Raw genomic sequence first — 26,889 nt, 5'->3', positions numbered from 1 at the left:
TATCCTCAGAGGGCGTTACAATCTGTACACATACGACATCAGATCAGGAAGAACTCAGGATGGACCCTAACCCAAACCAGAGCTGTTTATAGATTTCATCTGTTCTGAATACATCCACATCAGACCTACTTTAAAAAAAAGGCTCTTCTTCCTGAGGGCTGAAACAAGCTGGCCTGCCCCCCACACTTCTGGTTAACTTCTACAGAAGTGTGATAGAAAGCATCATCTGCCAGTGCTTTACTGTGTGGAGAACAGGAGGGACCTGGCCCGGGTGGTTAGAACCGCACAGAGGATTGTGAGAGTTACCCTCCCTGACCTGGACACCGTGTATGCGGCCGCCTCCAGAAGAAAGCCAGAAACATTTACACAGACATTACACATCCGGGGCTCTCTGTTTGATCCAATGCCATCAGGAAGAAGACTCAGGACTATTAAAACCCAGACTAACAGGCTGAGGAACAGCTTTTTCCCCAGAGCGGTTTCCTCCATCACCCCCACCACACCCACCACCCCACCCAGCTCACACCGGACAGTGCTGCGGGGGGACACAAATAGACAATAACATGACACTCTTTCACTTTTAAGCCATTGCTGTCTGTGTTTTTTATGTTTTATTTATTTTTAAATGTCTTGTTTTTGAATCAGAATGTCCTTAAATTTAATGTCTTAAATGTTTTTACCCGTTACTGCTGTACTGACTGAGTTGCCAACTTTATTTCGTTGTATGTTTTTTACAATGGCAATAAAATAAACTGAATTGTCAATCTGTTGTAATAGTTGCTTCTAGTTATTAGACATGCTCAGTGTAGATGGAAGACCAGCTGCTCATTACCTGATGAAGAGCCACATCAGTGACCCAGTAGTTATTCTCCTTGTCTGTGGTTATTCCATGAGGCATATAAAACCTGCAACATCAGAGATTCATTACAAGAGCGTTTCACTGTTGGTGATACAGGATGTACAACAATACCAGGAATGCCTGCTTTTAACAGTTCATGCTCAGCACTGCATTCATAAAACATCAAACGAAACTATAACTTACATGTCTCTGCCAGACGCCTTCAGAATGTTGCCTTTGGATAAGTCCACAACCAAAATAGTGGACTGCTGGATGGGACCTTGGGACCTCTGCTCGTATCTAGCCTGGCTGTTGAAAGAGCTACAAGAAATGTTGGTTATAGGTCCACAGAGAAAGATGTTTCCACATATAGCTGAACTTCTTTTCCTTAAATCCACCCAGCTGTCACTCATAATGTAGTAGCTACATTGATCATGTGTAGTTCAAACCAGGTATGTGCTGTCTGCCAGTGATGGATTATGTCATCTGATGGACAACAGCTTATCTACTTAGCTTCAGAAAATACAGCAGAGAATGTTGAATGTCAAGAATTGAAGTTGGTCTTGATTAGGTGTCTAGAGATTGGGTCAACACACGTCTTACACTTGTTTTCTTGTTATCTGTAGAAGTCCACGTCGTACTGGAAAGCTGCATTTATTTGGGGAGTTTACAGTTTTTTGTTGTGCAGAATAAAATAAGCATAGATAAGAAAATGTCCTTTGATTTACGTCCATCGCCTTCAAGCTCCATGTGCATTCTAACATGCACAACAGCTGCCAGTGTCATTGGATATCCATGTTGAACTGATCAATAATCTCTCCAGATCAAATAATTATTAACCAACATTAATATATCATAAGTGAAGCCACTTACCCTTCACCCCAGTGGTGGTCCCCTCTGTGGAAAATGACCAAGTTAGCATCTGAGTCGAGGGCAAGTCCTGAGACCTGCCCCAGCTGGAGGGAACTCTGGGGCCACGCTGAGACCTGCTCCAGGTGGTAGTCTACACACACACACACACACACACACACACACACACACACACACACACACACACACACGTTATTACAATTCAATATTGTGATTTATTGCAATTTATGTTTACTGTTTTCTTAAAATAGACCATGGAAAATCTCTGCGTTGATACTGTAAAACTTTTTGATTTTCAGCATGTCAGCATCAGTCAATCAAGAATTTCAACTCAAGCTGGTCCTATTATTGCAATATAACGGAGTTATCCATGTGTTATACCCAAAGTGTGTCCTTACTTTAATGCATGTTTTAGGGTGCAGGTCGTGTCCCAGGGTACTCAAAGATTACAACAATAAAAGCCCCATTGCATGCACTTCATCCATTCAAAGACCATTTAACATTTTATTATTTTGCTAGATTATCAGTGAGGTCTGTGGGACCTTAACCAATTAGAACACTTGATTAAATACTATATTCAAAGTGTATGTTCTGTGTCTATGAACACATATAATTAAAGCTGCAAGCAGCAATCAACAGGGATGAGATTGGCAGCTGTGATGGTGTTAGTGAAGTTACATTGACAGAGGACATTGAAGACATTAAGCATCACTTCCTGTGTGCACTTCTACTTTGAGATGTGGTAGATTGTCCACTAACTGGTGTATCAGTCGTTCAATCCCCACCTGCAGTGGGTCATATCTATGACCATTAGATGATAACCTGATGCGCATGTGTGTGAACGTGTGAATATTGGTGCTGTATAGATGCAAGTCCATTTACCGGCACTGTAGATAACGCACAAACAGTCAGGGCCATAAGTATATGGACTGTGGCACCATTTAAAATACGCAACTCCAATTGCTTTGAACTGAAACTCAATCTGTGGTTGAAGTTTAGACCTTCAGCTTTACTTCAATAGATATAACACAAACACCACATTAACCGTTTAGCCTTGTGTGTGTGTGCGTGTGTGTGGGTGTGTGGATGTGTGATGGTGGTGGTTCAGGTCTACTGATCTCACCCAAATGGAGTTTTTCTCTCTACCCGCTTCCATTATTTACCCCACTGTCTTTTGAATTTCATACAGTGACGGTTACTCATCCGGTTCAACTAATCATTGTTGTTCTCTACCATCCTCCTGGTTCATTGGGAGACTTCTTGGAAGAACTAGATGTCCTCCTATCAAACTTCCCAGAAAATGGACCCCCCCTCATTCTTCTGGGTGACTTTAACATCCAGACAGAAGTCATGTGACCTGCTACTCTTCCTGTCTTCCTTTGCTCTCTCTCTCAGTCCTTCCCCTCCTACTCACAAAGCTGGCAACCACCTTGACTATATGTTCACCAGAAACTGCTCCACATCTGACCTCACTGTAACTCCACTTCCTGTCTCTGACCACTTCTTCATCTCTTACTCTCTCCCACTCTTTGGAACTGACAACCCTCCCACAACGGATTCTGCACATGTCCGTCGCAACATCCGCTGCCCCTCACCCTCTCTCCCTCTCACCCTCTCTCCATCTCACCCTCCTCTCTGGCCTCCTCTGTTCTGTCAGCCCTCCCTTCAACCGATTCCTTCGCACTCATGCAGCCGAACTTCGCCACTGACACTCTTCTCTCTACTCTGTCGTCCTCTCTTGATTCTCTCTGTCCTCTTATGACTCTAAAGGTCCTCAAGTCCTCTTACGACTCTAAAGGTCCTCAAGTCCTCTTACGACTCTAAAGGTCCTCAAGTCCTCTCCGGCTCCGTGGCTATCCGAACCGGTGCGCGCCGAGAGAGCCACTATGCGAGCAGCGGAAAGGAAATGGTGAAAATCCAAACACGCCAGCGACCTGCTTGCCTATCAATCTCTTCTCTCCTCCTTCTCTGCGTCCATCTCTGCAGCCAAAAGTCTGTTCTACCAATCCAGAACCGAATCCTCTTTATCTAACCCTAAAAAGCTCTTCTCAATTTTTTCCAACCTCCTTGACCCCCTTGGTCCCCCCCTCCCTCCACCCTTCTACCAAGCCACTTTGTTGACTACTTTACAAAAAAGATAGACGACATTCGCTCTTCATTTACTAATCCATCTTCCATAACTACACCTCCAGTAACTTCACCTTCTTCCCCCTTGTTTTCCTCTTTTATCCCCCTGTCTCCTAATCAAGTTCTTACCTTGGTAACCTCTGACCCCCCAACCACCTGCCCCCTTGACCCCATCCCGTCTCACATTCTCCAGTCTATTGCTCCGGACCTTCTTCCCTTTCTCACCCATCTTATTAACACCTCCCTCTCAACCGGCTGTTTCCCTAACTCTCTGAAGGAGGCGGAGTCAACCCTCTCCTGAAGAAACCCACTCTCGACCCATCTGAAGTCAACAACTACAGACCTGAAGTCAACAACTACAGACCTGTCTCTCTCCTCCACTTCCTTTCCAAAACTCTAGAGCGAGCTATCTTTAACCAAGTCTCCTCCTTTCTTCACTGTAATAACCTTCTAGACCCCCACCAGTCTGGATTCAAGGCCACTCAACAGAGACTGCCCTCCTTGCTGTCTCTGAGCAGGTTCACACTGCTAGAGCAGCCTCTCTCTCCTCTGTCCTTATCCTTCACACTAGAGCATCCTCTCTCTCCTCTGTCCTTATCCTTCTAGACCTTTCCGCTGCCTTTGACACAGTGAACCACCAGATCCTCATGTCCTCCCTCCAGGACCTGGTATCTCAGGCACCGCGCTCTCACTCTTCTCATCCTACCTCACCGACCGCTCTTACCGGGTAACCTGGAGAGGATCTGTGTCTGAGCCTTGTCCTCTGACTACTGGGGTCCCTCAGGGCTCAGTCCTTGGTCCTCTTCTCTTCTCTCTGTACACCAACTCTCTCGGCTCTGTCATTCGCTCGCATGGCTTCACCTACCACAGCTATGCTGACGACACCCAACTGATCCTCTCGTTTCCCCAATCTGAAACACAGGTAGCAGCACGAATCTCTGCCTGTCTGACCGACATCTCTCAGTGGATGTCCGCTCAACACCTGAAAATTAACCCGGACAAGACTGAACTTCTCCTCCTTCCAGGAAAAGGCTCTCCCACCCACGACCTAACTATTACCTTCAACAACTCAGTGTTGGCTCCGACTCCGACTGCCAGGAACCTCGGTGTGACACCTGTCAGTCAACTCTCCCTGACTGCCAACATTACCACAATAACACGCTCCTGTAGGTACATGCTGTACAACATCAGGAGAATACGACCCCTTCTCACTCAGAAGGCGGCACAGGTTCTGGTCCAGGTTCTGGTCATCTCACGTCTAGACTATTGCAACTCCCTCCTTCAGGTCTACCTGCTAATGCCATTCGACCTCTACAGCTCATCCAGAATGCAGCTGCTCGACTGGTCTTTAACCTCCTAAATTTACCCACAATCCTCCGCTCCTCCGCGACCTTCACTGGTTACCGGTGGCCGCCCGCATCCGCTTCAAAACATTGGTACTTGCGTACCGTGCTGCGAACAGATCGGGTCCGGTCTACATCCAGGACATGGTCTAACCTCACACCCAGGACATGGTCTAACCTCACACCCCACCTCGTTCACTTCACTCGGCTTCTGCCAATCGGCTTGTAGCTCCTTCACTTCGAGCTAAACACTCAACAAAGTCACGATTGTTTGCTGTGCTGGCTCCTCATTGGTGGAACGAGCTCCCCATTGACATCAAGACAGCAGAAAGTCTCTACATCTACCGTCGCAAACTAAAAACACATCTTTTTCGACTATACCTTGAATAGGGAAGGTAGAGCCGTAGTAGCACTCTAGTAGCACTTAAATGTATTTTACTGATAGCACTTTGTAGTTTAACTTTAGTGAAGAAATTGTACTTGTTCTGAGTTTGGACTCATGGTTTAATGCACTTATTGTAAGTCGCTTTGGATAAAAGCGTCAGCTAAATGTAATGTAATGTAATGTAATGTGTGGGTGGATGGGTGATGGTGTGTGTGTGGATGGATGTGTGATGGTGTGTGTGGGTGGATGTGTGATGGTGTGTGGGTGGATGTGTGATGTGTGTGGGTGGATGGGTGATGGTGTGTGTGTGGATGGGTGATGGTGTGTGTGTGTGGATGTGTGATGGTGTGTGGGTGGATGGGTGATGGTGTGTGTGTGTGGATGTGTGATGGTGTGTGTGGGTAGGTGGATGGGTAATGGTGTGTATGGGTGATGGTGTGTGTGTGGATGGGTGATGGTGTGTGTGTGGATGGGTAATGGTGTGTGTGGGTGGATGTGTGTGTGTGGATGGGTGATGGTTTGTGTGGGTGGATGTGTGATGGTGTGTGTGTGAGTGTGGGTGTGTGATGGTGTGTGTGGGTGTGGGTGGGTGATGGTGTGTGTGGGTAGGTGGATGGGTGATGGTGTGTGTGTGTGGGTGGATGGGTGATGTGTGTGTGTGTGGGTGGATGGGTGATGTGTGTGTGTGTGTGGGTGGATGGGTGATGTGTGTGTGTGTGGGTGGATGGGTGATGTGTGTGTGTGTGGGTGGATGGGTGATGTGTGTGTGTGTGTGTGGGTGGATGGGTGATGTGTGTGTGGGTAGGTGGATGGGTGATGGTGTGTGTGTGTGTGTGTGGGTGGGTGATGGTGTGTGTGTGTGGGTGGATGGGTGATGTGTGTGTGTGTGGGTGGATGGGTGATGTGTGTGTGTGTGTGGGTGGATGGGTGATGTGTGTGTGGGTAGGTGGATGGGTGATGGTGTGTGTGTGTGGGTGGATGGGTGATGGTGTGTGTGTGTGTGTGGGTGGGTGATGGTGTGTGTGGGTGGGTGATGGTGTGTGTGGGTGGGTGGATGGGTGATGGTTTGTGTGTGTGGGTGGATGGGTGATGGTGTGTGTGTGTGGGTGGGTGATGGTGTGTGTGGGTGGGTGATGGTGTGTGTGGGTGGGTGATGGTGTGTGTGGGTAGGTAGGTGGATGGGTGATGGTGTGTGTGTGTGGGTGGATGGGTGATGTGTGTGTGTGTGGGTGGATGGGTGATGTGTGTGTGTGTAGGTGGATGGGTGATGGTGTGTGTGGGTAGGTGGATGGGTGATGGTGTGTGTGTGTGTGTGTGTGGGTGGGTGATGGTGTGTGTGGGTGGGTGATGGTGTGTGTGCGTGTGTGGGTGGGTGATGGTGTGTGTCGGTAGGTGGATGGGTGATGGTGTGTGTGTGTGGGTGGATGGGTGATGGTGTGTGTGGGTAGGTGGATGGGTGATGGTGTGTGTGTGTGTGTGGGTGGGTGATGGTGTGTGTGGGTGGGTGATGGTGTGTGTGGGTGGGTGATGGTGTGTGTCGGTAGGTGGATGGGTGATGGTGTGTGTGTGTGGGTGGATGGGTGATGTGTGTGGGTGTGTGGGTGGATGGGTGATGTGTGTGTGTGTGTGGGTGGATGGGTGATGGTTTGTGTGTGTGGGTGGATGGGTGATGGTTTGTGTGTGTGTGTGGATAGGTGATGGTGTGTGTGGGTGGGTGATGGTGTGTGTGGGTTGGTGATGGTGTGTGTGTGTGTGTGGATGTGTGATGTGTGTGTGTGGATGGGTGATGGTTTGTGTGGGTGGATGTGTGATGGTGTGTGTGGGTGGATGTGTGATGTGTGTGTGTGGATGGGTGATGGTGTGTGTGGGTGGATGGGTGATGGTGTGTGTAGGTAGGTGGATGGGTGATGGTGTGTGTGGGTGGGTGATGGTGTGTGTGGGTAGGTGATGGTGTGTGTGTGTGGGTGGATGGGTGATGGTGTGTGTGGGTAGGTGGATGGGTGATGGTGTGTGTGTGTGTGGGTGGGTGATGGTGTGTGTGGGTGGGTGATGGTGTGTGTGGGTAGGTGGATGGGTGATGGTGTGTGTGTGTGGGTGGATGGGTGATGTGTGTGTGTGTGGGTGGATGGGTGAGGGTGTGTGTGTGTGGGTGGATGGGTGATGTGTGTGTGTGTGTGGGTGGATGGGTGATGTGTGTGTGTGTGGGTGGATGGGTGATGGTTTGTGTGTGTGGGTGGATGGGTGATGGTGTGTGTGTGTGTGTGGGTGGGTGATGGTGTGTGTGGGTGGGTGATGGTGTGTGTGGGTGGGTGGATGGGTGATGGTTTGTGTGTGTGGGTGGATGGGTGATGGTGTGTGTGTGTGTGTGTGGGTGGGTGATGGTGTGTGTAAGTGGGTGGGTGATGGTGTGTGTGGGTAGGTGGATGGGTGATGGTGTGTGTGTGTGGGTGGATGGGTGATGTGTGTGTGTGTGGGTGGATGGGTGATGTGTGTGTGTGTAGGTGGATGGGTGATGGTGTGTGTGGGTAGGTGGATGGGTGATGGTGTGTGTGTGTGTGTGTGTGGGTGGGTGATGGTGTGTGTGGGTGATGGTGTGTGTGTGTGTGTGGGTGGGTGATGGTGTGTGTGGGTGGGTGATGGTGTGTGGGTGGATGGGTGATGTGTGTGTGGGTGGATGGGTGATGGTGTGTGTGTGTGGGTGGATGGGTGATGGTGTGTGTGGGTGGGTGATGGTGTGTGTGTGTGGGTGGGTGGATGGGTGATGGTTTGTGTGTGTGGGTGGATGGGTGATGGTGTGTGTGTGTGATGGTGTGTGTGGGTGGGTGGGTGGGTGATGGTGTGTGTGGGTGGGTGATGGTGTGTGTGGGTAGGTAGGTGGATGGGTGATGGTGTGTGTGTGTGGGTGGATGGGTGATGTGTGTGTGTGTAGGTGGATGGGTGATGGTGTGTGTGGGTAGGTGGATGGGTGATGGTGTGTGTGTGTGTGTGGGTGGGTGATGGTGTGTGTGGGTGGGTGATGGTGTGTGTGTGTGTGTGTGGGTGGGTGATGGTGTGTGTCGGTAGGTGGATGGGTGATGGTGTGTGTGTGTGGGTGGATGGGTGATGGTGTGTGTGGGTAGGTGGATGGGTGATGGTGTGTGTGTGTGTGTGGGTGGGTGATGGTGTGTGTGGGTGGATGATGGTGTGTGTCGGTAGGTGGATGGGTGATGGTGTGTGTGGGTAGGTGGATGGGTGATGGTGTGTGTGTGTGGGTGGATGGGTGATGTGTGTGTGTGTGTGGGTGGATGGGTGATGTGTGTGTGTGTGTGGATAGGTGATGGTGTGTGTGGGTGGGTGATGGTGTGTGTGGGTGGGTGATGGTGTGTGTGTGTGTGTGGATGTGTGATGTGTGTGTGTGGATGGGTGATGGTTTGTGTGGGTGGATGTGTGATGTGTGTGTGTGGATGGGTGATGGTGTGTGTGGGTGGATGTGTGATGTGTGTGTGTGGATGTGTGATGGTGTGTGTGGGTGGATGTGTGATGTGTGTGTGTGGATGGGTGATGGTGTGTGTGGGTGGATGGGTGATGGTGTGTGTAGGTAGGTGGATGGGTGATGGTGTGTGTGGGTGGGTGATGGTGTGTGTGGGTAGGTGATGGTGTGTGTGTGTGGGTGGATGGGTGATGGTGTGTGTGGGTAGGTGGATGGGTGATGGTGTGTGTGTGTGTGGGTGGGTGATGGTGTGTGTGGGTGGGTGATGGTGTGTGTGGGTAGGTGGATGGGTGATGGTGTGTGTGTGTGGGTGGATGGGTGATGTGTGTGTGTGTGGGTGGATGGGTGATGGTGTGTGTGTGTGGGTGGATGGGTGATGTGTGTGTGTGTGGGTGGATGGGTGATGGTTTGTGTGTGTGGGTGGATGGGTGATGGTGTGTGTGTGTGTGTGGGTGGGTGATGGTGTGTGTGGGTGGGTGATGGTGTGTGTGGGTGGGTGGATGGGTGATGGTTTGTGTGTGTGGGTGGATGGGTGATGGTGTGTGTGTGTGTGTGGGTGGGTGATGGTGTGTGTAAGTGGGTGGGTGATGGTGTGTGTGGGTAGGTGGATGGGTGATGGTGTGTGTGTGTGGGTGGATGGGTGATGTGTGTGTGTGTGGTTGGATGGGTGATGTGTGTGTGTGTAGGTGGATGGGTGATGGTGTGTGTGGGTAGGTGGATGGGTGATGGTGTGTGTGTGTGTGTGTGGGTGGGTGATGGTGTGTGTGGGTGGGTGATGGTGTGTGTGTGTGTGTGGGTGGGTGATGGTGTGTGTGGGTGGGTGATGGTGTGTGTGGGTGGGTGATGGTGTGTGGGTGGATGGGTGATGTGTGTGTGGGTGGATGGGTGATGTGTGTGTGTGGGTGGATGGGTGATGGTGTGTGTGTGTGGGTGGATGGGTGATGGTGTGTGTGGGTGGGTGATGGTGTGTGTGTGTGGGTGGATGGGTGATGTGTGTGTGTGTGTGGGTGGATGGGTGATGTGTGTGTGTGTGGGTGGATGGGTGATGGTGTGTGTGTGTGTGTGGGTGGGTGATGGTGTGTGTGGGTGGGTGGATGGGTGATGGTTTGTGTGTGTGGGTGGATGGGTGATGGTGTGTGTGTGTGTGTGTGTGGGTGGGTGATGGTGTGTGTGGGTGGGTGATGGTGTGTGTAAGTGGGTGGGTGATGGTGTGTGTGGGTAGGTGGATGGGTGATGGTGTGTGTGTGTGGGTGGATGGGTGATGTGTGTGTGTGTGGGTGGATGGGTGATGTGTGTGTGTGTAGGTGGATGGGTGATGGTGTGTGTGGGTAGGTGGATGGGTGATGGTGTGTGTGTGTGTGTGTGTGTGTGGGTGGGTGATGGTGTGTGTGGGTGGGTGATGGTGTGTGTGTGTGTGTGGGTGGGTGATGGTGTGTGTGGGTGGGTGATGGTGTGTGTGGGTGGGTGATGGTGTGTGGGTGGATGGGTGATATGTGTGTGTGTGTGGGTGGATGGGTGATGTGTGTGTGTGTGGGTGGATGGGTGATGGTTTGTGTGTGTAAGTGGGTGGGTGATGGTGTGTGTGTGTGGGTGGATGGGTGATGTGTGTGTGTGTGTGGGTGGGTGGGTGATGTGTGTGTGTGTGGGTGGATGGGTGATGGTGTGTGTGGGTGGGTGATGGTGTGTGTGGGTAGGTGGATGGGTGATGGTGTGTGTGGGTGATGGTGTGTGTGGGTAGGTGGATGTGTGTGTGTATGTGGATAGGTGATGGTGTGTGTGGGTGGGTGATGGTGTGTGTGTGTGGATAGGTGATGGTGTGTGTGGGTGGGTGATGGTGTGTGTGTGTGGATGGGTGATGGTGTGTGTGGGTGGGTGATGGTGTGTGTGTGTGGATGGGTGATGGTGTGTGTGGTTGGGTGATGGTGTGTGTGTGTGTGTGGATGTGTGATGGTGTGTGTGTGGATGTGTGATGGTGTGTGTGGATGGGTGATGGTGTGTGTGGGTAGGTGGATGGGTGATGGTGTGTGTGTGTGGATAGGTGATGGTGTGTGTGGGTGGGTGATGGTGTGTGTGGGTGGGTGATGGTGTGTGTGGGTAGGTGGATGGGTGATGGTGTGTGTGTGTGGATAGGTGATGGTGTGTGTGGGTGGGTGATGGTGTGTGTGGGTGGGTGATGGTGTGTGTGTGTGTGTGGATGTGTGATAGTGTGTGGGTGGATGTGGGATGTGTGGATGGGTGATGGTGTGTGTGGGTGGTTGTGTGATAGTGTGTGGGTGGATGTGTGATGTGTGTGTGTGGATGGGTGATGGTGTGTGTGGGTGGATGTGTGATGTGTGTGTGTGGATGGGTGATGGTGTGTGTGGATGGATGTGTGATGTGTGTGTGTGGATGGGTGATGGTGTGTGTGGGTGGATGTGTGATGTGTGTGTGTGGATGTGTGATGGTGTGTGTGGGTGGATGTGTGATGTGTGTGTGTGGATGGGTGATGGTGTGTGTGGGTGGATGGGTGATGGTGTGTGTGGGTGGGTGATGGTGTGTGTGGGTAGGTGGATGGGTGATGGTGTGTGTGGGTAGGTGGATGGGTGATGGTGTGTGTAGGTAGGTGGATGGGTGATGGTGTGTGTGGGTAGGTGGATGGGTGATGGTGTGTGTGTGGATGTGTGATGTGTGTGTGTGGATGGGTGATGGTGTGTGTGGGTAGGTGGATGGGTGATGGTGTGTGATGGTGTGTGTGTGTGGATGGGTGATGGTGTGTGTGGGTGGGTGATGATGTGTGTGTGTGTGTGTGTGTGGATGTGTGATGGTGTGTGTGGGTGGATGTGTGTGTGTGGATGTGTGATGTGTGTGTGTGGGTGGATGTGTGATGTGTGTGTGTGGATGTGTGATGTGTGTGTGTGGATGTGTGATGTGTGTGTGGGTGGGTGATGATGTGTGTGTGTGTGTGTGTGTGGATGTGTGATGGTGTGTGTGGGTGGATGTGTGTGTGTGGATGTGTGATGTGTGTGTGTGGATGTGTGATGTGTGTGTGTGGATGGGTGATGTGTGTGTGTGGATGTGTGATGGTGTGTGTGGGTGGATGTGTGTGTGTGGATGTGTGATGTGTGTGTGTGGGTGGATGTGTGATGTGTGTGTGTGGATGTGTGATGTGTGTGTGTGGATGTGTGATGTGTGTGTGGGTGGGTGATGATGTGTGTGTGTGTGTGTGTGTGTGGATGTGTGATGGTGTGTGTGGGTGGATGTGTGTGTGTGGATGTGTGATGTGTGTGTGTGTGTGGATGTGTGATGTGTGTGTGTGGATGTGTGATGTGTGTGTGTGGATGGGTGATGTGTGTGTGTGGATGGGTGATGGTGTGTGTGGGTGGATGTGTGATGGTCAAGCCAGGGTTATCTCTAGATTGAAAGCCTGATATACTAGTATGATTGCATTGCAATATTGCAAGTATTGTGATATCAAACACTGCAATATAATGCACAATTATTATTACCTATTTTCATTTGCAAATTATGCGTTTTCTCAACATCTGTTTCACCTAATAAGATAAGGTTTTCATAGGTCATAATTCATCTCTAATATCTATTTATGTTGCTGTGAAACCATCTCCTTCAATTAACTGGATTAATTTAACTTCCTCACCAAAACTACATTTGAACACATTGTGATAACTTTCAATTGATTTTTGTCCAATACACATTGTTACTGACCGGAGCTTGAATGCACAAAACAACTAAATTGAACCCACGTGCGGCTCTGCTCCCAAATGATAACATCAGCTGTTTCACACTGATGGTTGAACTTTGTTAATCTGTGGTTCACATGCTCGCTGGTCATTTTATATCCAATTTACAGCACTTGAGAGCGGATGGAGAGTTCCTTCGGAAAAGTTTACAGCAACGATTCAATCTTTAAAAATGTGTCATGTGGAAGGAAATCAACACAATAGGCACTTTGGAAACAAGCAACCCCTCTCTGCACTGAAGAACAAACAGATGTCATGAGGCAGACTGAAGTCATCAGCAGTCAGCAGCTCTGTGTTACATCAAATCAAAGTGTGCCTTGGGGAGGGGCCAGTTTGAGTAACATATCCACGAGTGACAGCAAAGAAAGGGAAGTGAACTTATATACTTGCATCTTCAAGTAATTTCATAGCACAATAAATCCTCCAAAAAGCGAAAGGGTGATATTGGTACTGTTCTACAACACATTTAATGTGTTACAGTTTAAGAATATAGGAACACAGAAAGAAAACAAAGGGGATGTTTTCCGCATCAATAACACAACAAATTAGCATCCAGGACCCACCTTCAGCTAGCAGCTTGCTTCTCGGCGGCTTGGCTGTGGCCTCAAGCTGATGGAATTTGTGGACTCTGTCCCTCACCAAAACCTGATCCACCCTGGTTTGAAAGGCTAGTCTGGCACTGGGAAAGCCCAGGTCATTCTTTTGTATTAAGCTATCAATCTGAGCCACCAACTCAGCCTGGGCTCTCTGCGTCTTGCTTGGGTTGTACTTATGAACGTGAGCTACATCCTTGCTCTGGCCTAGCAGCGTGGACATTAAAGAATAGAGGACACCTGCACAGACAAGGGCAGAGAAGGACAGGAAAGAATGGAAATAAAGGACAAGGAGACTGTAGGCAAAGTCTTGTTTAACACATCAATCTAGCTTAAATGTTCAGAAGGCTGATGAAGTATTTAATTGGGACTAGTGATATCAAAAGGATAAAATAACAAACAAATAAGAAGTATGTATTGGCCACTACATAGCCTATGGTGTAAAAAGTGTTTCGCTAGACACTACCGAGCAGAACATGTGTTGGGTTGTCAGAAGATCGTGTTGGGCCAGAGAAGAGTTCAGGAGGAAAGAGTTTAGCCAGCAGAAAACAACCGAGTGGACGGGAAAGACGTTCCATGCAGTTCAATGATGAGACTGCGTAAGTTACTGTACAGTACAACCTATTGAATTCTTGAAGGTATTGGATACAGTTATATGAACAACAGGACTGACATTTAATGTGGCCAGAGACTTTAAAAGACACCAACCTGGTTTCTAGGATAGCTCTGCTGAGATACCACCAACACATCAGCTGTCCTACTTGTGGTGGTATCAACTTGACCATGTTTACACTTATTCCAGAGAACAATATAAAGCCCTCCCTTGCACAACTTTCGGCAAATCAGATCTCATCTCAGTTCTGCTTCTGCCTGACACGGACTGGCACTTACAACGCTGGAGATTTGGATCAGTAAAGGAGGTAATTAAGCTATTAGCAGTGCTGAGAAATATTCAAGGGACAAAGTGGAGTGTAACCACCAACACCAGAAACATGCGGTCTAGAATAAGAATGACTGCAGGAGACCAAAGGAAAACCCTCCATCTGGAGGTAAAGTGAACACTTGCAATGCATGCTTGAGGACAACTCCTTGGCTTCTTAACTAATATGCAGGTTAGATGTGTGCCTATCATTCAGAAGAATGAATCCAAACAAGGAGCCTCCAAGCTCTTCATCAAGCTCAGAGACCTAAGGCTCAACACCACCCTCTGTGATTGGATCCTGTACTTTCTGAGGGTCAGGCCCTAGGCTGTGTGGCTAGGCACCTTCCAAATTCTCCAGCCTGACCTGGCCCTCCTTTCCCCGCAGACTGAGGAGGTTCAACATGGACTCCAGGATACTCTGCAACTTCTGAAGGTGCATTATTGAGAGAATCCTGCTATCACCCCCTGGTGAGGCAGTTACACCACCAACAGGGTTACCAGGGACCCCATCCAGCCTAGGGACAAGCTGTCTGCCAACATCTTTGAAATCTCACTTTACCTTTATATGGTCACTTTACCTAATAATATACTTTCCTTAGTGTTACATCTTCATCATGGTTTAGTTCATCCATTTTGGAATGACTGTACATATGTTTAACGCAAATTTATAGTTCAACGCAAATTTAAAGTTAACTGTATATATACACTGTATGTATATTTTAGCTTCTGCATCATTTTATGTTTTATATTATTTATTTTTAATTATTCTAGAATTATTTAATAAACATTATTGGAGGGAGCCTGAGGTCAAAGATTTAATTTGCCAACTTTGTGTGCCTCTGCATACTTTTTGACAATTTTCAAACCATGACAATACTACAACTTGAACATGTTCTAGAAATCCTACAAATAAAAAACTAGCTTTCTAGTTTTTCCACTGAGAGCAGGAGAGCTATATTTGTTGAGCTCCTTGACGGTTTTGTTAAATAACTCCAGAATACAGTGCACTTTTTTTTGGAATAATGGAGAAACGGGTTCCTACTGGACGAAAGACATCCACAGACGTGATAGAACACAATCCCAAATTGAGTCACGGTAGTCGAACCGCCACTCTGTAAGGGAATTGGGAAGACACATGGAGAGGGACATGATGCTGCTTCGTCACAAGGCTCAGACCTTCAACCTGGAGGGATCCCAAATAAAGAGGACTCCATTGTCCTTACGTCAATCCTTCAGTGTTCAAAAGTGCCAGGCAGAAGACTGCCAAGGAAGAAGACAGTGAAGATGATGACGACGAGGATGCATCAGAGGCCGAGGCCAAGTCTGTACAGGTTTACAGGGTTCAACTCTCACACATCAAACAAGAACTGAAGAGAACAAACAACAGACTAGAGTAGGCGGAGGGAAGAATTGATCAAACTGAGACTATGCCTCAAGCATCATCATGCTTATCAAGTGGCTAAAGCAGCGCTAAGCTAATCTGGAAGCCAGTCTGATTGGTCAGGAGGGTTGAGCATGGAACTTGTTGAAAAGCATGCTCAACCTTTCCCGTGACGAGGAGCTCAGAGTTGAGCGAACACACGGACCACAACGTCAGACAGGTGAAGTCTGGGAGCTCCTAGACGAAGTTAGGTGCTCCAGAGATGGAGCGTGGCAGACAAAAGCAAGTCGACTGGAACAACGTTTGCTTCTCCGTTGTCTATAGCTTCCCCCCGAAGTGCTTAAGAAATATTATGGTGATGAGGTCCTCAGCTGCTCCGGACCAAGAGGATCATCTACTTGGCAAGTGGCAGAGAGAGACGCCGCAACTTGGGTGGAGATAAAGAACCCGGTGCAGCTAACAGCTGTCAATATAAATGCTAAATGGACTTAACACTTCATGTCATCATTCACCCATTCACACCCATTCATTCACACACTGATGGGAGGAGCTACCATGCAAGGTACCACCTGTCCATCAGGACTATCTAACATTCATACCCATTCACACACTATAGGCACATAACATATTTAGAAGAATGGCCGTTTTATATTATTCATCTTAGAAATCAGGCCATAGGAAAGGCATGGCAATTTGAATATCACAAAATATATAATTTGAATAACTTGAGATATATAATAGTCTCTGAAAAATAGATGGCGTTGAAATAACATTATGTAACATCTATTGGCCCCCTGGAAGGGATTTTGCTTTTAACCTAAAGATATTTAATGTATTGATAGGGCCACAGGAATTGTCATATGCGGTGTGTTAGGGTTATTGTCTTTACTTTAACGATATTGTCACTACATCATTGCATAAAATGTATGTTGTAATGGCACAGCTGGGCATATTAGATCTCTGGAGAGACTTTGACCCCATGATAGAATAGATTATCGTTTGTGCAAAAGAGATATTACCATAGGATGTATGTGTACATATTGTATAACAATCTGAGGCAAATTTGGGCTATACAAAATCAATATATTATATCCACAAGACAATTGAAAATAAGACAATATTTACAAAACGTAATATAGTCAGGCCCAAAATCAATAAAACGTCTGACAAGAAAGCTGCAAAAACAACAAGCGGAGAACTCGATATACACAAAAGGAGAGACCTGGTTTCTAAAAAGTATTACACACACAAGTTAAGAGACAGAATGAAACAAAGCCATCTTTAGGCTTTCTCTCAGAGTGGTAGAAGGCATTTTCAGCTCAAGAAGCAGAGTTGTATTCTTACAACCTTCTCTGCACTTCCATTCAAGCAGTTACCCACCCAGAACTCATACATATACACATATATATATATATATACACACACACACACACATATACATATATATATATATATATATATATATATACACACATACATATACATATATACACACACACACACATATATACATATATACACACACACACACACACATATATATATATTGTGGCATCACAAGGGGACAGGTAGTGGAGGGGCGCTACAGAGTGGCCACCAGTGCAAAAACTACATCTCCCAGCCTGCCTCACCGCTCACCCAGCTGCAGCTGCTTAAGGCACCTGATTGAGGCAGGGCTGGGAGACTTAAGAGAGAGCACCTGGGAAGGAGAAGGGAGAGCGGAAGGTGAACCCACGAGCACCTGGAAGAGGACAACAAGGGAGAGGACCTCGTAGCCTGGATTCACCAGGATTGAGTTTTTGTTTGGTTAATTAACCACTTTCTCCTCCGGGATGTTTTGTGTTATCTAACGGGACCTTTTTTTTGATACTTTGTTGTTTTTGGACGTTACCTTGCTGGTGGGATGGGAAATAAACCTGGACTTTTGTTAAATACCCTCAGACGTGCCTGTGTTCATCTCTCTCTTTGCACCGCCCCAGGCTAGCCTGTCCTAGCGACAGCCCGTGACACTACAATATATACACATACATATACACACACACGTATATATATATATATATATATATATATACACACATACACATATATGTGTGAGTTACCCACCCATAACTCTAGAGACTGTGTCTGTGTGTCTTAATTTAATGAAATCAAAAGTAACCAGAAGAGGAGTCATACAAAATAACCTCATACAGGTTAACATCACTATTTCAGCACTGCAACAAAACAGAAGAATTCAATGCGGACTCCACAAAATGATTTGTGAAACCAAAACAAGTTTCTCTCTTATGGTTTCAGATATTTCACAAAGGACCAGATAAATGCTAAATGCTGCTGCAGCAGATACATTGTGTATCCATGTCAGATTCATAGTGGTCTTCATTGATCAGGTCTCAATAAACAACAAAGCATATGAATTCACAGACGAAGCTAAGTTACCAGTTGATAACAGTGGAGTGATGAGTGGGGTCGGGTGACAACATATACTGAGACACAATATGATTTGGGAGCTAATAATGTGTCTGCTGAACAGTAAGCAGCCTGTCCAGCTGGTCTGCCAAGAGATACAGAAGAGCAGCTGCAGAGCAGCTTCTGTCCTCTGGCTGGGAGACTCAGTTCATCCTCTACGCTCTCATATCATAACGTCTGCTTTTCTGTGTGTGTTTACCTTATGTAGCAAAAGACTACAATACGCATGTTGTTGTTGCACAACCTTGTAACACTAGTTAGGATGAGAAGATTCATCTTCCATAATTCCTATTTAACTCAGTTATTGGTATACAAGTTAATTAAACAAAGGCCTCTGTTAGATGCTTTTCCAATGGTCTGTTTTGCAACAGTAATTTGAGGTATAAGGGAAACAATGGACATTTTAAATTAGGTCTTAAATAACTACATAAAATGGCAATAGACTGGTAATAAAATAGAAATTCAGCCTGATTCAATCGCACATGTAATTTAGAATTTCAGAGATTGTTCTGTTGTCGTATTGTATTGTGTACATTAATTATATGGACTGGAAACATTTTGTGCACCTTTTGTAAATTGTTGTGTTTTTTTTTTTTTTAGCACCGACTGCAAATCAAGTTGTTTGTCCTTAAACTTACCCTGATCCAGAACCTGCTCTGCTTTGTTTTTATCCAACAACAATTGGTTATCTTGATGGTCTTAGGAGGAAAAATAAAGTTGAATTAGTAAATGTATGTTATTAAAAAAGACAAGGAGGCAAGTTCACCCCCTAACCAACAGAAAAAGCTCATCATTAGGCCAAATTGAATAACAATGGGTTAGCAGCATGCAACATGAACAATATGTGATGCCTTCGTACCTGTAGAGTGCCCCATATGCATCATGGAGTTCATATGAACTGGGCTGACAGCGATGGGAACGTTGGCCTCAGCTGGAATGTGCTGGAACAGATCTCTGGAGCCGGACTCCATGCAGCTCATGTAGGGGTCGGCATGTTTGCTGTCCATGTAGTACATTATATAGAAGTTGCACATTTCATCATCAGAGGTACCACTGGAGACAAAACAGAAAATACATCACTCTTGGTACTATACATAGAAATTAATATCATATAATATCTCTGACTGCTGGCCATCAATACCTTTGCAGCCCGGACCATACATTCTCAATAGTCACTGACAATTGAGCACATTATCTTTGAACTGTTAAATGATGCTCAGTACATCCCTTGGTTACAATACTTAAACAGTCTGGTGTCAATATGCATGAGGTACCTCAGGTTATACAACTGAACTCACCCAATGTATGTTTTGGAGGTTCTGCCCTCCCCAGTAAACACACATCTGGCTGCAATGGTGTCCCCATACTTCACATTCACCTCCTCGTTAGCCGGATAGAAAGCCTGGAGAGAAAAGACATTCACGTTTGAGCAATCAGAAAAACTGTTGTGATCTAAATTAATTAAATCAAAAGTAACCAGAAGAGGAGTCATACAAAATAACCTCATAAAGGTTAACATCACTACTGCCACAGTGCAACAAAAGAGAATTAAATGTGGACTCCTAAATATTAGATCTCTGTCATCTAAAGCTGTATTAGTAAATGATTTAATATCAGACAATCACATTGATTTATTGTGTCTTACTGAAACCTGGCTGAGGCATGAAGAATATGTCAACCTAAATGAATCAACTCCTCCAAGTCATATTAATACTCACATTCCTCGAGGCACCGGCCGAGGAGGTGGAGTAGCAGCCATCTTTGACTCAAGCCTATTAATGAATCCTAAACCTAAACTAAACTACAACTCATTTGAAAGCCTTGTTCTTAGTCTTTCACATCCAACCTGTAAAACATTACAGCCAATTCTATTTGTTATACTGTACCGGCCACCAGGTCCATATTCAGAATTTATATCTGAATTTTCTGAGTGTTTATGAAGTTTAGTCCTTAAAACTGATAAGGTTATTATTGTAGGAGATTTTAATATTCATGTGGATATTGACAATGATTGCCTTAGTACTGCATTTATCTCATTGTTGGACTCGATTGGCTTCTGTCAGAGAGTACAGAAACTCACTCACTGCTTTGGCCACACCCTCCACCTTGTTCTTACATATGGCATTGACATTGAGAATTTGGAGGTCTTCCCACAGAACCCTCTTCTGTCAGACCATTACCTCATAACTTTTGAGTTTATACTCCCGGAGTATACACCGTTAGTCAAAAGTTTCTACACCAGATGTCTAACTGACAGTGCTGTAGCTACATTTAAAGAAGAGATTCCTTCTGCATTTGATTCAATACCACGTCTCAATGTGACGGAGGACTCCTGTGCTAACTTTAGTCCGTCCCAGATTGATCATCTTGTCGATAGTGCTACAGGCTCACTGAGAATGACACTAGACTCGATAGCCCCACTGAAGAAAAAGACAGTGAGGCAAAGGAGGTTTGCTCCCTGGTATAACCCTCAGACCCGCGACCTAAAGCAAACTTCACGAAAGCTTGAAAGCATATGGCGTTCCACCAATCTGGAAGAATCACGCTTAGTTTGGCGAGACAGCCTTAAAACATATAAAAAGGCTCTCCGTAATGCCAGAGCAGCCTATTACTCATCAGTAATAGAGAAAAATAAGAACAACCCCAGGGTTCTCTTTAGCACTGTAGCCAGGCTGACAGAGAGTCACAGCTCTGTGGAGCCGTGTATTCCTATAGACCTCAGTAGTAATGACTTCATGAACTTCTTCAATGAAAAGATTTTAACTATTAGAGGCAAGATTGATGCTCTCTTGCCCTTAACTACTGCCGATCTGTCATCAAGAGGAGTGGCCTTGGAAACGGCTGTATGCCCTGGTGTATATTTGGATAGCTTTTCTCCCATTAACCTAGACCAATTGTCTTCAACGGTTTCTACTTCTAAACCGTCTACCTGTCTCTTAGACCCCATCCCAACGAGCCTGCTTAAAGACGTGTTGCCTTTAATTGGCACCTCTCTGCTGGATATTGTTAATGTGTCTTTGCTAACAGGCCATGTACCACATTCCTTCAAAGTAGCTGTAATTAAACCTCTCCTGAAGAAGCCCACTCTTAATCCAGAGGTGTTGGCTAACTACAGACCAATCTCTAACCTTCCCTTCCTCTCTAAGATCCTTGAGAAAGTAGTCGCAAATCAGTTGTGCGACTTCCTACATCAGAATAGTTTATTTGAGGAGTTTCAGTCAGGATTTAGAAAACACCACAGCACAGAGACAGCACTGGTGAAAATTACAAATGACCTCCTAATTGCATCAGATAAAGGACTCATCTCCGTACTGGTATTATTAGACCTTAGTGCTGCGTTCGACACCATTGATCATGACATCCTATTACAGAGACTGGATCAGTCGATTGGCATTTCAGGTACCGCACTAAGTTGGTTTAAATCCTATTTATCAGATCGATCTCAATTTGTATTTGTAAACGATGAAGCCTCAATGACCACCAATGTTAATCACGGAGTTCCACAAGGTTCTGTGCTTGGACCAATTTTATTTACCTTATATATGCTTCCTTTGGGCAATATTATCAGGAAACACTGCATAAACTTTCATTGCTATGCAGACGATACTCAATTATATCTATCGATCAAACCAGAGGAGACCAACCAGCTCGCTAAAATTCAAGAATGTCTTAAAGACATAAAAACATGGATGACCTGCAACTTCCTGATGTTAAACTCAGACAAAACTGAAGTTATTTTACTGGGCCCTGAACACCTCAGAGATCAATTATCTGGTGATGTGGTTTCTGTAGATGGCATTTCCCTCGCATCCAACACCACTGTAAAGAATCTAGGCGTTATCTTTGACCGAGACTTGTCCTTTAACTCCCACGTTAAGCAAATCTCAAGGATTGCATTTTTTCATCTACGTAACATTTCAAAAATCAGGCACATCTTGTCTCAAAAAGATGCAGAAAAGCTGGTTCACGCGTTTGTTACTTCCAGACTAGATTACTGCAACTCCTTATTATCAGGCTGCCCTAATAAGTCTCTTAAATCCCTCCAGTTGATCCAGAATGCTGCAGCTCGTGTACTTACAAAAACTAAGAAAAGAGATCACATTACTCCTGTATTAGCTGCGCTGCACTAGCTCCCTGTAAAATCAAGAATCACATTTAAAATTCTTCTCCTCACCTACAAAGCCTTGATTGGTGATGCACCATCATATTTTAAGGAGCTTGTAGTACCATATTGCCCCACTAGAGAGCTGCGCTCACTAAATGCGGGGCTACTTGTGGTTCCTAGAGTCCTAAAAAGTAGGATGGGAGCAAGAGCCTTCAGTTATCAAGCTCCTCTTTTATGGAACCAGCTTCCACTTTCAGTCCGGGAGGCAGACACAGTCACCTCATTCAAGAATAGACTTAAGACTTTCCTGTTTGATAGTGCTTATAGTTAGGGCTGAATCAGGTTTGCCCTGGTCGAGCCCCTTGATATGCTGCTATAGGCTTATAGGCTGCTGGGGGATGTTTTAGGATACACTGAGCACCTCTCTCCTCTTCTCTCTCTCCTTATGGATACATTTACATCTCTCCATTGCACCTTATTAACTCTGCTTCCTCCCCGGAGTCGTTGTGACTTCACGTCTCATAGGGTCCATTGGACCTGGAGGTGTCTGATGCCTGGTGAGCCGGCCTCCCACCTTGGCCCTGCTGATGCCCCGCCCCCTCCTCTCTACCTCCTTCTGTTTCATGGATTGGAGTTCCATTCATACATTGTCATATTCATGTAATGTGTTTATGTAACTTTGTAAATGCTGTTCATTCTGTACACATGACATCTATTCATCTGTCCATCCGGGGAGAGGGATCCTCCTCTGTTGCTCTCCTGAAGGTTTCTTCCCTTTTTTCCCTGTGAAAGGTTATTTTTGGGGAGTTTTTCCTGATTCGATGTGAGGTCCTGGGACAGGGATGTCGTATGTGTACAGATTGTAAAGCCCTCTGAGGCAAATTTGTAATTTGTGATATTGGGCTATACAAAATAAACTGAATTGAATTGAATTGAATCTCTGAATTATTGGTTGAGCTCGGATGCATTACTTAAAGTACAAATTGGTACCAATTCCATGCCAAGATTCTGAAAACTAGTGATTATTGATTAGTTTCATTATGATGCATTCAAACTTTAATGAGTAAAAATGTCTTTGAGGCAAAGGTAAATTAGAATGTTGGCATGATGTGTTCTAGCTAAGGTGATCTTGTAAAATGTAGTTTTTCTTGCGAGAAAACCTGAATGAATATAGTTGTTTGAATGACTTGTTTTCACAGCAATATCATTTTGTTGTTGTTGGTATCAAATTGGGTATGGAAGATTTCAATGGTATTGATATCGACTACTACATTTCTGGTATCATGACGTCCCTTCTAGCGATATTAGCCACCTATTTAAATGTAGTAGCATCTTGCTTTGTGTTGCTAGTGTGTTTTAACATTGTAATGTGTAAAGCTCCAAAGAACTAGGCAATACAAGTAAAGGAACTTTGGGATAAGTAGTGACTGAGAATACACATACTCAAGAGAGTGAGGACCAGGGAAACTCTCCTCATTTTCTCATAACTGTGAATATATCATTAATTCATCATACGCACATAATTTCGGTCTCAGTCATCACTATTCAACATTCATTTCATTTATGCAAATGATACTACATTTTAACTATCGATCAAGCCACGTGAAACCAACCAGCTCCCTAAACTTCAAGCATGTCTTCAAGACCTGGATGATCTGCAACTTCCTGTTTCTGTAGATGGCATTGCCCTAACATCCAGCACCACTGTAAAGAATCTCGGAGTTAACTCTCACATAAAACAAAGAGGTTATTGTACTATATTACCCCACAAGAGAGCTCATAGAGTGCTTATAGAACCATATTACCCCAATAGAGAGCACATAGTACCATATTAGCCCACTAGAGAGCTCATAGTACCATATTACCCCACTAGAGAGCTCATAGTACCATATTAGCCCACTAGAGAGCTCATAGTACCATATCACCCCACTAGAGAGCTCATAGTACCATATTAGCCCACTAGAGAGCGCATAGTACCATGTTACCCCACTAGAGTTTATAGTACCATATTACCCCACTAGAGAGCTCATAGTACCATATTAGCCCACTAGAGAGTTCATAGTACCATATTACCCCACTAGAGAGCTCATAGTACCATATTAGCCCACTAGAGAGCTCATAGTACTATATTACCCCACTAGAGAGCGCATAGTACCATATTACCCCACTAGAGAGTTCATAGTACCATATTACCCCACTAGAGAGCTCATAGTACCATATTAGCCCACTAGAGAGCTCATAGTACTATATTACCCCACTAGAGAGCGCATAGTACCATATTAGCCCACTAGAGAGCGCTTAGTACCATATTAGCCCACTAGAGAGCTCATAGTACTATATTACCCCACTAGAGAGTTCATAGTACCATATTAGCCCACTAGAGAGCGCATAGTACCATATTACCCCACTAGAGAGCTCATAGTACCATATTACCCCACTAGAGAGCGCATAGTACCATATTAGCCCACTAGAGAGCGCATAGTACTATATTACCCCACTAGAGAGCGCATAGTACCATATTACCCCACTAGAGAGTTCATAGTACCATATTACCCCACTAGAGAGCTCATAGTACCATATTAGCCCACTAGAGAGCTCATAGTACTATATTACCCCACTAGAGAGCGCATAGTACCATATTAGCCCACTAGAGAGCTCATAGTACTATATTACCCCACTAGAGAATTCATAGTACCATATTACCCCACTTGAGAGCTCATAGTACCATATTAGCCCACTAGAGAGCGCATAGTACCATATTAGCCCACTAGAGAGTTCATAGTACCATATTACCCCACTAGAGAGCTCATAGTACCATATTACCCCACTAGAGAGCGCATAGTACCATATTAGCCCACTAGAGAGCGCATAGTACCATATTAGCCCACTAGAGAGCGCATAGTACCATGTTACCCCACTAGAGAGTTCATAGTACCATATCACCTCACTAGGGAGCTGCAATGAATGCAGGGCTACTTGTAGTTTCTAGTCTTAAAAGGTTGAATGGCTTAAGACTTTCCTCTTTGATAGCGCGTGTAGTTAGGGCCGGCTAACTCATTTCTGTCATATGCATTGAATGTGTTGCAACTCTGTTGTGTTGGTCATTGTGTACACGTGATCTATTGTACTTCTGTCCATCCTGATAGAGGGATCATCCTCCGTTTCTGGTTTTGGACGAGTGACAGACGCCGTATACCGCTCTGGAAGGGTTCGCGACATGTCAATCATAAGGTAGACTGTCCTAAAGCATACCCTGCTCTATTGACTATTTTACTCTCAATGGGACCATCATTTACTAAATTAACATCATGTAAGACTTGAGATACTAAATTAAGTGAGAAGTAGAGTCTTGTGAACTTCAATACAACCAGGAGACGCCCCCTGATGGCCAGTCGAGGGAATGCAAGTTATCTTCCACATTGGCTTCACTTTTCAGAACCGGAGCTTGCCGCCTGGGAAAAAGACCTATGGTGATTTCTTATTCATATATAATATATAAGTGCAGGGAGCAACACAATGAAGTGATGCGAGTTAACTTGTAGAGTTTATAGCAAATTGTGTATAAAATATATATACTTCTTATCCATCCATGGATATTTATTATGGATAATGAAATAAAAAATAGAACTTTAATTTGGGATATTGTTTGTTTAGGCTGGGACAGAAAGTAAATGGACTGTACTTAGATCTTTTCTATTCTTCCTCAAAACTCTTTAACATTACATGACATCATTCACCCCCAAGTGTCTTGCCCAAGGACACATCGACATGGTCTAGCGGAGCAGGGGGTTAAACCGCCGATCCTCTGGTTCAAGGGTACTCCAGACTGTTGCGAGATACTGAGTAAAGACAATGGACTAAATGACAAGATATTGCAACTATTTACTGATTTATTCTTGTGCTACTGCATTTAAGAATAAAATACTAACTGCATTTTACCTTGGAGTCAAGCTAGTATGAAAGATATCCTATTAAATAGCACTGTATTTTCATCAGAATCCTGACCTCCATCTAACAGCGTGTGGATACAGGAAGCTTTCCAGCTGTGATTTCTTTCATTTCCTTCCTGTCAGACCGAACAGATACACTTCCATCTTAAGCAGTACAGCCGTCTACACTGTAGCTATAGGCTCTGCAAGTCTTCTTCTTTCTTCTATTTTACATAAATAACTACAATGATTGTGTTGTGGGTTGTCAGTGCTGCTAAAACCCAAGAGAACTACTCTCAATACTGTGGTTGAAATAGATGTTTCCCCTTTATTGATAGTTAGGAAGCAGACAGGAAACCGGTATGACACCGACAAACCAGGGACACTCAGAAGCATGCACCTTTAACCCCTCGCGGATGAAATAACGTACCTGTGGTAGCTGAGGGGACTGTCTCCCAATCAGGTTCCATTTCCCGTCTCGGATCCTGTAGCCACTGACCACTTTACCTGTAAAACAAACACTCATCCAGGTTATCGCGGAAACGGAAGAAGATGACTGAAACAGACGGGCTCTCTGGTATGACTCACCAAGGCGGTGTGTGTGGGTCCTGAAGGCAAACGGGTAGATGGGATATGAAGTGTATTCACAGGCCATGTCTGCATTGGTAACTAAAAAAAGAAAATAATGGATTTCAAGTCAGGCCCACTCTGTGATCCCTGTACA

General features: G+C 45.6%; 1 protein-coding gene across 8 annotated transcripts in view; it reads right to left on the bottom strand.

Moving 5' to 3' along the window:
- The window catches only part of pam (peptidylglycine alpha-amidating monooxygenase), a 51,966-nt gene that overhangs the window by 11,914 nt on the left and 13,163 nt on the right, over positions 1–26,889 (bottom strand). For all 8 annotated transcript variants that reach the window (XR_004610624.1, XR_004610626.1, XR_004610625.1 and 5 more), the window contains 8 exons: positions 26,754–26,834; positions 26,596–26,672; positions 19,430–19,533; positions 18,991–19,184; positions 18,770–18,829; positions 1,712–1,841; positions 1,043–1,159; positions 833–905 (listed from right to left, as the gene is read on the bottom strand). Coding sequence is in view for 5 of the 8 variants with exons in the window: in XM_034546936.1 (XP_034402827.1) it covers positions 833–905; positions 1,043–1,159; positions 1,712–1,841; positions 18,770–18,829; positions 18,991–19,184; positions 19,430–19,533; positions 26,596–26,672; positions 26,754–26,834 (836 nt within the window). In the remaining 3 variants the exon portion in view is untranslated. The remainder of the gene's footprint in view (positions 1–832; positions 906–1,042; positions 1,160–1,711; positions 1,842–18,769; positions 18,830–18,990; positions 19,185–19,429; positions 19,534–26,595; positions 26,673–26,753; positions 26,835–26,889) is intronic.

Source organism: Cyclopterus lumpus, chromosome 12 (assembly GCF_009769545.1).
Source record: "Cyclopterus lumpus isolate fCycLum1 chromosome 12, fCycLum1.pri, whole genome shotgun sequence".
In the NCBI taxonomy this organism is placed as follows: Eukaryota; Metazoa; Chordata; class Actinopteri; order Perciformes; family Cyclopteridae; genus Cyclopterus; species Cyclopterus lumpus.
Note: the sequence above shows the minus strand (reverse complement) of the source record. Positions and strands in the feature narration are given on the sequence as shown.